The 13,408-nt window shown below is 35.7% G+C and overlaps 2 protein-coding genes and 1 pseudogene across 8 annotated transcripts in view; 2 read left to right on the forward strand and 1 right to left on the reverse strand.

Annotated features, from left to right (window-relative positions):
- The window catches only part of LOC126697134 (arginase 1, mitochondrial), a 51,284-nt gene that overhangs the window by 26,987 nt on the left and 10,889 nt on the right, over positions 1-13,408 (reverse strand). The gene's annotated exons all lie outside the window — the stretch shown is intronic.
- Positions 398-13,408, forward strand: part of LOC126697130 (putative disease resistance protein RGA3) — a 46,445-nt gene continuing 33,434 nt past the window's right edge. Inside the window, exon 1 of one of the 5 annotated variants that reach the window (XM_050393993.1) lies at positions 398-2,136. In XM_050393993.1, coding sequence (XP_050249950.1) covers positions 2,060-2,136 — 77 coding nt within the window. In that variant the 5' untranslated portion in view covers positions 398-2,059. Of the gene's footprint in view, positions 4,961-13,408 lie in introns of all 5 variants that reach the window. The other 4 variants (XM_050393991.1, XM_050393989.1, XM_050393990.1 and 1 more) reach the window with 4 other exon arrangements.
- On the forward strand, positions 2,251-12,064 carry LOC126697133 (uncharacterized; annotated as a pseudogene).

Below are 13,408 nucleotides of genomic sequence, written 5' to 3' on the forward strand. Positions count from 1 at the left end.
TAAAATTAGAATTTAATTAATATAGTTATACATGATAAATTTTTATGTGTGATGTAGAAAAAATAAAAGATTTGGATTCCATATTAGGAATCAATTTCTTAATCACTCATTTACATTTTTCTAGTAAACTTTAAATACAAACAGTTTATTTTGATTTTTTTTTTCTGACTTAAATTTAAATGGTAACACGAACAATAAATTTTACCCATTACTATGGGTTTTTACTTTTTTTTTTTTTTTTTTGGTAGATGTGTTTGCTTTTTCACTCATTGGTTGGGTCCAGGTGGGTGGCTCTAATTATTTTGTGACATCATTGTTTTTGTACAAAATAAAAGAGGCTCATGACTATTTAATAACGTGGGGAATTTTGTTTTTTTGTAATATAGTGGGGAAATTAATTTGGGTAAATTTCAGAAACCTCCCCGGAGGTTTGAGGAAATACCAAACACGTCCAACAGTTGTTGAAAATGACCGATTTGCTCCTAAAAAGCAAATGGCGTGTAACGCCGTTTAAGCACCATATATCAAACTATGTTCTGTAATTCTCTCTTCTTCACGAATCACGCAGAAAATCTCTCTCTCTTTTTCTTCACGTCAAAAAATATCTCTCTCTCAAGCTCAAGTCTGAAATTTCAGACTCGGGACCACCAACTCCTCCACCGCAATGGTTTCAAAGCCGGTTTAACCACAAATCTCACACTATAATCCGCCGTTAAAAGCTTTGTGGTTGGGTTGCGAATCATGATGAATTGTAGATGGCGATTGCTGGGTCACGATGAGTGGAGATGGCGGTTGCAAGGTCAGTTCGGTGGAGCTGCCGTTGTGGGTATGGGTATTTTTTTTTTTAATTTTTTGATTTGGGTTTTGTTTGGGTCTGAGGTGTGATGTTTGATAGTTGGAACGGTTTGGGTTTGAGGAAGATGTGTGGGTAGTGATGGGTGGTGCCGTGGTGGACAGTGGTTGTTGGGTCACACGATGCTCGACGGTGGGGTTTTTTTTTTTAAATAATTTGTGGTTTGTTTGGGTTTGAGGTGTGAATAATGTGATGTTTGATGGTGGGAGTGGTTTGGGTTTGAAATCGATGGGTGGGTAGTGATGGGTGGTGCCGTGGTGCGGGCGGTTGTTGGGTCACACGATGCTCACCAATGGGTCCGGTTTTTGTTTTGAATTTTATTTTATTTTTTTGGATCTGTTTGAGGTGTGATGTAAACGGATCTATTTGAGTTGAGATGTTGGATGGTTGATTGGTTGAGCCGATCTATGTTTGATTGCCTTGTGTGATACTGGATCTAATTGGGTTGATCTTGGTTTGATGGAGGAAGGATTTTTGTTTTTAGAATGTAATGTAAATTTTTATTTTTCCAAATGAGAATGTATGGCTTTGATTTGAAAATGTATGGTTTTGATTTGAAAAATGGGTACTGGCTTAGTGATTTTTTTCTGTAATCTTTCTCAAAATACATGTGGTTTGAGCTTTCAGAGAGAAGCGTTTATGTTATGGCGCGAAGAAGAAAGTGAACAGAGAACATGGAAAAAAAATCGTTTGGAGAGAGTAACGGCAGTACACACCGTCTGCTTTTTTAGGAGTAAATTGGTCATTTTCACCAACTGTTGGACGTGTTTGGTATTTCTTCAAACCTCAGGAGAGGTTTCTGGAATTTACCCAATTAATTTTTATCATTGGTAAATTGAAGAGAAGATTCAGTGTGAACCAACCATGTACCGCGTGGACTTCATTGACCAGATTTGGCCCCAAGTTTTTGAGTTAGGATTAAGTGGATGCCGTGCTTTGCTCATTGAAACATTTGTATGTGGGACATCCCACCAGTCCACAAGTCGTCCCTATATACTTTCCCAGTAAGTTACACAACCAATCAGGAATATGGGTGCATAATGAGTCCATTGACGATGTGGAAAAGCAATATATAGGAGAATAGAAGAAGAACAAGGCACACCAGCTGCTATTAATTTCAGTTTCTACTTTGTGAACAACCTTTTCTTCCTATCTCCACCTTCCATTTCTTGTATTGTGAATCGCAATTTCACTCTCGATCGGAGTATGGCTGAATTTCTTATTTCTGTTCTCTTGGAGCAGTTTGCTTCAATCACTACTCGAGAGGCGAAACAAGAGTTAAGGTTGGTTGTTGGCGTTGATGAAGAAGTCCGAAAGCTTGAAGGCAATCTACGAACTGTGAATGCGGTGCTCGATGATGCTGAGAAGAGACAAATGAAGGAGCATGCTGTGAAGCTTTGGTTAGAAAAGCTCAAGGACGTATCCTATGAGATGGACAACGTGCTGGATGAGTGGAACACTGCAATGATCAAATCAGAAATTGAAAAAGAAGAAGAAGAAACTGCTGCTGAAAATGATCCTATTGTGAAGAAAAAGAAGAAGAAGGTATGCCCCTTCATCCCCTCTCCTACTTGTTGTTATCAAGTTCATAAACTTGTTTTGCGTCACGACATTGCTCACAAGATAAAAGAACTGAATAGAAAATTAGATGAGGTTGTAAGAGAGAGAGTGTTGTATGTGTTTGAGTTGACTAGAGGCCCTACCCTTGAAGTAGTTGAGCATCCAAAAACTACTGCCTTTGTTGATATATCTGAAATATGTGGCCGTGATGAGGTTAGGGGTCATCTAGTGAGCATTCTATTGGGCAAGGGTAATGAAGAAGAAAGAAGCCCTTATGTAATCTCTTTAGTGGGCATGGGTGGAATTGGAAAAACCACTCTTGCCCAATTAGCCTATAATGATCCTGAGGTGCAAGACCACTTTGAGAAAAACATAATGTGGGTTTGTGTTTCTAAACCTTTTGATCAGTGTAAGGTTGCTAAAGCAATCATTGAAACCTTAGGAGGTGGTGACCCAAACATTATTGAATTGCAAAGTCTACTAAAAAAAATTTGTGAATTAATCATGGGAAAGAAGTTCTTTCTTGTCCTGGATAATGTGTGGACTGAAGACTCTACATTATGGGAGCCATTTAAACTTTCACTCAAATATGGTGCCCAGGGAAGTAGAATTCTAGTAACCACACGAAAAAACGTAGTTGCAAAGATGATGGGTAGTGCATGCACGATCAATTTGGAGGTATTGTCTGACGAAGATTGTTGGTTGGTATTTAGTAAAATAGCATTTTCTGATAAGGATTCTAAGGAATGTAAGCAATTAGAAGACCTTGGCATGCAAATATCAAAGAAGTGTAAAGGCTTGCCACTCGCTGCAAAAACTCTCGGGAGTCTAATGCGCTTCAAGAGAAGCAGAGAACAATGGGAGATGGTTTTATGGAGTAGTTTGTGGGAATTAGAAGACGTTGAGAGGGGTCTTTTCGCACCATTATTATTGAGTTATTATGATTTGCCTTCTCCATTGAGACGATGTTTGTCATATTGTGCTTTCTTTCCAAAAGATTATTTCTTTTCTAGTGATGAGTTGGTCTTTATGTGGATGGCACAAGGATATATCAATTCAAAAGAAGATATGGAGATGGAAATCAAAGCAAGAGAATACTTTGAATCTTTGGCCATGCTCTCTTTCTTTCAAGATTTTGTGAAAGACTATGGTGGCAAGATAATAAGGTGTAAAATGCATGACATAGTGCATGATTTTGCACAGTTAATGACAAAAAATGAATGCTTCACAATCAATAGTGACAAAGAGTTGGGATTAGATTGTAAAAATGCTCACCATTTGCGTTTAGAAATTGCAAGAGAGGACCAAAATCTTGTGTCCATTTATAGTGCGAAAAATTTGCGCACCCTCAGTTTTGTATATCGAAGTGATTATAACCTATCTAATTTATTCCAACATTTTAGAAGGTTACGAATGTTAACTTTGGATTGTCTAGATGGTAAGTCAAAGGAACTTCCAGATACCGTGCAAAATTTCATACATTTGAGGTACCTCAATTTAGGTAATTACAATGGAGACAAATTACCTGAAACCATCTGCAATCTATGCAATTTACAAATGTTGAAGGTCAATATTCGGAGTGATGGGTTCAAGAAAATGCCGCAGGGGATGGGTAAACTAATTAATTTAAGACATCTTATTTTGGGTGTATCTTCTTTAAATAGACAGTTAGAGTTTCCAAGAGGAATTGGAAGATTGATTGCTCTTAGAACATTAAGATATTTCTTTGTAAGTGGTAAGGATGACAACAAAGGATGTAAACTTGAAGAATTAAAAAATTTGAACTACCTTCAAGGAACTCTTGAAATAAGAGGGTTGGGGAATGTTGCAAATGTAACTGAGGCTGAGAATGCACAACTTAAGAAGAAGAAACACCTTCGTGATTTGAATCTACATTTTGGCGGAGAGAATGATGCATTAGTTCTAAATGCCTTAGAGCCACCTCGAGACTTGGTAAATTTATCCATTAATGATTATCAAGGCACCAAGATGTCTCCTAATTGGACGATGCCCCTGATCAATTTGAAAAGGCTTACTCTCACATGCTTCACACAGTTAGATTGTTTGCCTCCTTTGGGGAAGCTTCCGTCTCTCAAATCATTAAAAATAACTTGCTTTATAAGCTTGAAAAAGGTGGGTATTGAGTTTTTGGGAATAGAAAATGAAATCAAGAAATGTGATAAAATAAAAATATTCCCGAATTTAAAATCTCTCTCGTTTCATTATTTGAACGAGTGGGAAGATTGGATTGGGATTGGAGAAATGAGGGGAGGTGGAGGACAAGAAGAAGAGGAGAAACGTTGCATTACTATAATGCCACACCTTAAACAGTTGACAATTCTCTATAGCCCAAAGTTAAAGTCGCTGCCGGACTTCCTTCGAACGGCTCCACTACAGATACTGGAGGTTCGTCACAGTTCAATTTTGAGTGAACGTTGCCAAAAAGGATCAGGAGAAGATTGGGCCAAGATTTCCCACATTCCAAACATCCAGATTGATGGGAAGTATGTGCGAAGAGATGGTCGAGAAGTTAACTCAGAGTCAGAGGTAACTTGTTCTTCTTATCCTTGGGATTTTTCTGCTGTTTTCCAAAGTTAGGAATAACTTTTGGTTGGAAAATTTTTAAATTTCTGAATAATTTGGATAACTAGCATAGCATGTTGTTGCTTAGATTCGGTTATGTTGTCAATTGTCATGTATCCATTGCCTGATGGGTTCAATTTAATTTAATGTACTTAACAAATAATTAGAAATGGTTGAAAATTTGGTTAGACCGATGAAATGAACATGTCATCAAATTTCACTCATTAATTTGCATATAAAGATAACATTTACATCTTAGTTTCTCAAATTTTTTGAGTGACTCTGTAAATTGATTGAAGTGCTGTCTGTCTGTCTAGTGTCAACAATGATTCCGACTTCAACAACGATAAACCTGTTGGTTTCGAAGCAGATATATATACTTCTGTAATTGCTAATTCTCAACCATGTAAACTTTGAAGCACTATACTGTCTTGTGGCCCAGTTAATGCCAACTTATGTTTTCCACTAAATTTGGATTTGAATCGAGACAAGTTCAAAAAATTCCAACTTGATAATCATGAGTATGTCTGATCGTTTTGATGATGATTTAGTTTCTTCTACTGGTGAAATTAATGCTCTTTTGGCAGCTTCTGATTTGCTTAACGTTATTTTTCTGATCCTGTGCAATGCATATTCATGTTGCAGTCTTCTAGTTCCACAATGAATTTACCTGGTTGAAACGTATTGGTCTCTTCTCTTCACATTCGTGATTGGTGTCAGTTTGTTCAAGTAAGTCATCAATTTTGAGAAAAATATTATTATATTGCTTTTTTTTTTTTTTTTTTTGGCTTCATTTGTGTGGCCGTTCTTGTGGAAATTAGGCTTTTCAATGTTCATTACTATTAGTGGCTAATCTGCACAACTTGTTGGTAATAGTATAATATGGTATGCGTTTTTTATAATCTTTATTTTCCAATATGTATTGGTTGCACTTTACCATCTTGGTGTGTGTACATGCATTTCATGTTAGCTGTATTGACTTAGGTTTGTTACTTTTAGATGCCACATGGCAGAGGATCAAGCTTCTTAGTTTCAAAAGAGCGTAGTACGTGTCACCCCACATTGTAATTTTTTTTTAAAATTTTTTTTATATATAAATCACAAACCCGTGCTAATGTGCTACGCATGAAAACTTACCTGTTTTTGTGGTAGACTCAAATAATTTACTAAAATATTAAATTGATTATGAAACTATACCATTAGTGAGATTGCCTTAATCATATTGATCCTAATAACCATAAGATCTCTAGGATTTTCAAACTCACCTTTTGAATTTCCCACTAATTGAGCTCCCTATAAGCATCTACAAAGAAATAGTCAAAGATAAAATGGATCAAATCAATATGCAAGCAATATAAAGTAGATTTCTAAAACAACTATGATAATTGAAATATATTGTGTGTACTTGAAATAAGACTCCAAATGTTATGTCAAAGTTGTTTACTTTCTCTCTCAAGCTCTCTCTTACATCTAGCCTTAGGGATAGAAATTTCACAATATGTTGATAGATCTTAAGTGTTACTGGGTCTAAACTCTAAACAATGAACAAAATAAAATAAATCATAAACAAAACCATTGAAGTAATGATAATAAGTAATGAAAATAATAAAATGCTGAAAGAAAGCCAAGAGTAAAGAATTCCCAAAAAAGGCCGAGAACCTTTCTTAATCCTTATAATATGAAAAAACTACATGGGAGTACTTGCTTGATCTTCACATATTGAGTCTCCAAAGGCCTGGGCAAGAGGTGAAAGATAAAGAAATAAACAATAACAATAATAAAAACACAGCTCAACGAATAACTAAAAGGGCATGAAGCCATTTATCTTCTCATCCTTGTATCAAGCAAAGATGCAAATTTAGGAATGCTCAACGATAACTAAAAGGGCATGATGAAAAAATACATGCAAAAGTTATAGGTATAAAATTTAGCTCTCTACGAACTAAAAACCTAGATGAAGAAAAAAAGTATAGTACCAAGATTTAGAGGCGAGAGTTGTGTAGCATGAAAGAGGCGCAAACGTAGAGAGAGAAAGAGAGATTTGTGTCTTAGGAACTGTGTCTTAGGAAGGTAATAAGAGGTACAGGTTCTAGGGTTTTTGTGTAGTGGCACCTTTTGGTGCTATCCCAGCACTTTTTGGTGCCATCCTCCCCGGTTTTTTTTTTTTTTTTCAATGGTGTGTTGTAATTTGTTCGGAAGGGAGAAAGAAAGTCAATCTGTTTAATTTTATTTTTTATTAAAAATAATGCTAATGTTTATCAGGTTTTGTTTTGGGGAGAAAGTGAGTTTTTTTAATTAACTTTTAAAACAAAATATTGTTGATGTGGAAAATTGTGAGAGCTTTAAATCCTATGTAGCAAGCTCTTAGGAAGTAAAATTAAATATTATTGATGTGGAAAATTGTGAGAGCTTCAAATATAATGTGGTGAGCTCTTAGGAAGTTAAAAAAAGAAAAAAGAAAAAAAAAAGAGTCAAATAAAAGTTAGAAGTTTCGGTTTTATAGTATACTTACTAGTATTATGTCCGTGCGATGCACGACTTAATCAAGAACCCTGTATAAACTAAAGAAAATATTTTATTAATTTAATTAAAAGTAAATAACAAAATAAATAATAAAAATGAAGTAAAGTTTTTCTATTAAAAAAATCATATATAAGTCCAAAATTAATTTAATGGAAGATGGTAGATAATTATGTAACTAATATAAAAGGAGATCTCTAATCGAAAATAACTTCATTGACATTTAGATATGATGAAAATTAAGAAGTGATAACTTTTGGCAAGGTCCTAAATGCCCAAATCTCTCTCTCTCTCTCTTAAGTGTAGAACATATAATTTTTAATTAAACTTGAGATGTATGGATATATTAGCAATAAATATGTAAACTGTGAAGAATTTAATCTAAATAATTCTTTACTTATTCATGTGAGGTCGACAACAACAATCATTTAACAAAGTATCAAAATAACCATGTAATGTTGCAACAATCATTTAACAAAGTATTTAGGAATAATCGAGAAATTCATTGTTAGGAATACTCTAATAAATTAATCTATTTCTATTGATAAGACATACTTGTAGCATTAATAGGTATAGACAATGGTTCATCCAACCTGCAAGTGCATATTTAGAACTTCAATTAACTATGTTATCAAACGGTTTGAATTTTATAATTTAAAATCTCAAGAAGATGGACAAACGGAAGAAAATAAGTAAAACCCCTAAAAAAGTTTATCTAAAAAGAAAAAGAAAAAAGAGAAATACATACTGGCTATGTCTTGGGGATTTATGTATTGGCGTGAGTTTCTCATCTCCAAAAAATAGATGATATTTCAACTCGAAAGAGGATTAACTAATGTAGAATTTTAAATTATAATAGAATTAAGATTTTTAATTAATTTAAAAATAATAAAATAAAGAGAAGGTATAATAAAGAATTTAGAAGTCAAGAGAAACCTACGGCTAGTAAAATACTAATAGTGTAAAAAAAATTTTCTGTAGTTAATTATATTAATAATAAAAGGATTAGATGAAGAATTTGAATTGTAATCAAATTAAGATTTTTATCAATTTAGAAATTATAGGAGAAGAAGATAAGAAAATATATATATATATATATATATCTTTTTTTTTTTTAAAAATCTACAAAAGTTTCTGTAATTTGGTAAAGTCACTTAGTGTAACCATATATTCTAACCAACCCTAACTTTTATTATATAGTATATGAAATGATATAGATAAAGGTGGTCGTTATAGTTTTTTTAAATAGGTACAGAAAGCCTAAAAGTGGTGATGGAATGGTTGGCTTGCAACTTATGTAGTAACAATGCTCACTACTCTCTTATCTGGGACTGCAGGCAACTCATAGGGAAGATACAAGTGAAGATTAGGCACTGCTTCCGTGAGGCGAACCAGTGCGCAGACAAACTAGCAAAAAAGGGAGCTTTCCAAAGTCAGGATTTTGTGATTTATGTGGATCCACCTTCAGACATTAATATGCTTATGTATTTTGATTCGATAGGGTTGTAATATGAGAGGCTATGCCTTAACTCTACCAGTTTAAGTTAATGCAATGCAGTCCTTTTTCCACCAAAAAAGAAAAGAAAGCTCAACATGTCTCAAATTGTGGTTTACCAATAGGCCTCTCCTCTCATCTATAGTAGCCCACTTTATGAGACCTCCCTAACTCTTTCTGCCACTCACTACTTGGCCCAATCCTTTCCTTCTGATTGCTAGTGTGACATGACTGATAATCCAGAAACAAATGAATTCATACATTTCTCTCTTTTGTAATATGAAAGCCCAAAAACAACAAAAAGTACAGTCCTCCCAGGTTGTTGGATATTTGTAAGTTCCCTTTTGCCTAAAAATATAAGAATCCACAAAAAACACAAAACTTTGGGTCCATTTCTAGACTCTCGAACAGGATTCTAGAAATGTTGGCTTTAAACCCCACAACAAGAAAAGTAAAAGAAGAAAAAGTTTAAAACTCATAGATGCCATTGCAATGCCACCGCTTCTTTCTAGTCCCAGATTCTCTCCCTCTCTAACCTCACAGAACTCTCACTTCTGCCATTTCTTTCCCTCAACAACCTCCACGCTCAAATTCCTCACCACCAAAACCAAAACTTTAATCCCCACCTCCATTATTACCATGTCAATTTCCACCTCTTCTTCTTCATCACAACCCAAAGAAGACTTACACAACGAAACCTTATACAAGTCCTCAAATACCACAACCAAACTAAGCACAACTTCGACAAGTACGCACGAGGACCACACGGCCTCGACTGGGCTAACCAGCCCAACCCTTTTCGCCGATACCTCTCTGCTCCTCTCCTTCACTTCCCAACTCAAACCGAACCCCAAAAAAACCAAACTTTACAGCAAAACCCTGATGATGCATATGCTCCTCTATATTCCTCCCTCTTCCTTTCTCTCCCTCCTCCAAAACCCATTACGCTCCAAAAGAGCATTCTTTGGAGCTTAGAGCCGAAATCCCATCTGGCTTTTTCCCCAATTTCTTTCCTGAGAACTCTTTGCTCGTGGGGCTCTCCTCCATTTTCTGGAGAGAGGCTTGGAAGTATGGTGAGCGCGCCTTTCGGTACTGTAATCACGATGTTGGCCATGCTATTGCCGCGGTGACAATGGCTGCGGCGGGCCTTGGTTGGGATGAAGCTTTTGGATGGTCTAGGATACGTGGAATTGAAGAAGCTTTTCGGGCTTGAAGTTTTCCCGGAATTCAAATTCCCCTCTAGGCCTGTTAAGGGTAAGTTTCCGGAGATTGAATTTGAACACCCTGATTGCTTGCTATTAGTTTTTCCTAATGGAATTGGTAAAAATTTGATGTGAATTATAAAGAATTGAGTTCTGCAATTTCGGAGTTTTCTAAATTGGAGTGGAAGGGGAAGCCTAATTTGCTTAGTAAACAGCATGTTTGTTGGGATATAATTTATCGAACTGCGGAGGCGGTGAAAAAGCCGTTAGTGATAGGAGATTGGCTTGAAATTGATCCATTTAAGAGTAGTGGTGTTCGTAATGAAGGTTCTTATAAAGGTTTTACGGTTAGGGAAGTTGTTAGGAAGCGTAGAAGTGCGGTGGATATGGATGGAGTTACTGCAATTCACCGAGATACTTTTTATCAGATACTGTTACATTGCCTTCCTTCGGGTTGTGGAAGTGGAGGGAAGCAAAGAAGACAGCTGGCATTGCCGTTCCGGGCGCTTCCTTGGGATGCTGAGGTGCATGCTGTTTTGTTTGTTCATAGGGTGACAGGGTTGCCAGCAGGGTTGTATTTCCTGGTGAGGAATGAGGACCACTTTCATGAGCGTAAGAACTCTACGAATTCTAATTTTGCGTGGGCAAAACCAGATGGGTGCCCTGATGATCTCCCTCTGTATGGACTTGATACATCTTCAGGATCTCTGAAGGATTCTTTGTATTACAGGCTCTCTGAAAAACTATCGTGCCATCAGGTGTGTCACATTTTAATGGTTTTTATCATTTTGAATGTTTCATTTATCATTAGAGTTGTTCAGAGACTAGAATATAAACATGTGTAAAAGGGGTATAGATGTTCAATACTTTATCTATGTCATGAATATGAGGTTGAAAGAGCTTCTACTAAAGTATGGATCTTAGAAATGAACATGAAATTGGATATGGACTTTCATATACTCTTTATTTTCCTTTTAGTGAATAAAAAAGGTAGTTGCTTTTGGATTTTGTATTTTGAAGCACCATGCAAAATGACCAAAGCTCTTTACAAGACACTAAGCAACATGAATCTTTTTCCCCATAACTAATTTGCCAATATTTTCTCCCGGCAAAAAGAAAAAAAAAATCCGTGAATAATTTGAAAACAACTAGAAAATTTTCTTATGGATTAGAAGATGTGCTGCACCCTTTGAGCAGAAACATTAATTTTTTGAGTATTTGTCTTGAAATTTTTGACTGATTGTTTTTGAATGATATTTTGGGATTAAGGTTTGGTGGTTGTTGTTCTTGAATGATATCATGAAAAACTGTTTAAATTTTATCTGAATTCAATGGACCAGAGAGTAATTTGAATTCTTATTTGTTCCTTTACCCATCAGTTATTCAATTCTCCCATTTATGTGCAGAAGAATAACCTTATTTCTTAATGGAAGTAGAATTGACAATGAGATTTGCCTTTTTGCATGTTTGCCAATAGCTAAAAAATAATGCACCTATATGCAGGAAATTGCTAGTCATGGCTGCTTTAGTCTTGGTATGGTGGCTCGTTTTGAGAGTACATTGCGTGAGAAGAATACATGGATGTATCCTCGATTATTTTGGGAGACTGGAGTTCTTGGACAGGTGTTGTACCTTGAAGCTCATGCTGTCGGCATCTCTGCAACCGGAATTGGTTGTTACTTTGATGATCCTGGTAAGCTTCTTTTCCTCACTGTTATTTTGGCAGAGGTTCTCAATTTAGTTGCAACTGTTCATAGTAATCGAGAATTCATGCAAAGATTTTGCAGAGAACAGATAAATGTTACGCATTTAGACTGATTATACCAAAATTTAAGTTCTAGTGGGAATTAAGGCAAATGCTTTTCCACATTGACTGAGAAGATGTTGAAAAACAAATCGGTCATGTTCAATTTAACATGGAAGAAAATATCAAGTAATGCCTAGATTCTTTTGATGAATAAAAATAATTTATTAAAAAAGAACTAGTGGATTCCACTGGGTGTGTACCAACTAGTCCTAACCAATTACAATCTAAAATTCTAGGAATATAGAAAATCAAAGAATGCTACAATAAGGACGCTGCCTAAGGCATTCATCCAATCGTACAAAGACTGTAATAAGGACAGTAATCACGTGAATAGGACGTTCAACACTATCAAAGTTCTTGCTATTCCTTTCTTGCCATACAGTCCACAAAATACATAAAGGAGCAGCTCCCCAAACTCAACTCTTACACCCCTTTGATTATGGAACCTTCCTTGCCAAAAAGGTAGCATTTGAACTGTCATCTTTGGTATAATCCAAGATACTCCAAATAGAGCAAACACAAGAGATGCTCCACAGTCTCTCCACTATTCTCACACATGCAACACCAATCCGCAATCAGTATCGAGGTCTTACCCAGTGTTGATGTCCATGTGAAAAAGCAACCTTATGAGGCACCATAGGTCCCCAAATGCTTCACCAGGTAAAAGAAACACCCCCTTGAATCCCTCAGGACCTCATAATACGAAAATCAAGTGAGAAAACCAAGAATCTGGTTCATGTGGTGAGGACTAATAAAAGAAATGGTTGAAATATTAGCACAATGAAAGACTGCACCAGAAAAAGATGAAATTTTTTGGTTCACCATTGGTGATGTGTTGTAATTTCATATGACTGGTGTAAAGACAACTTGGGATTTATAAAATCCTGACTCAAAGTAGTTGAACCTGGAAGCATTCTTTGGAATATGGACTTTGTGAATTAGCAATTTCAGGTCCCAGAGCAATCTACCTTCCATGTATTTTTCTTCCAAGTTCTAAACAGTCTTTCTCTCATATGAGTTATTCCGAAGTGTGCAAGAGATGGCTTTCACAACTAGGGACGTAGCCAGGAATTTGTACATGGAGGGGCCAATTCAAAGGTTGAAATCGACGACGATGAGTATCATTAATGTATAGATAGTCTATATTTTTAGGTTGATATGGACCTTCTTTGAGATAAGCTCGTCGGATTTCATCTTGTTTGCTGATAGGGAATTCACATATTTGTTTACGTGATCCTGGATCACGATCTATCTCTTCAGATTGAATTCTTAAACGTTTGAAGGGGTGTTCATCAGGCATTGAAATATATAATTATGGTAATTATTAATATATATTTATTATGATTATGTTTGTATATAAAATAATCTTATTATTATTTAATGAAAAA

Source organism: Quercus robur, chromosome 8 (assembly GCF_932294415.1).
Source record: "Quercus robur chromosome 8, dhQueRobu3.1, whole genome shotgun sequence".
Classification (NCBI taxonomy): Eukaryota; Viridiplantae; Streptophyta; class Magnoliopsida; order Fagales; family Fagaceae; genus Quercus; species Quercus robur.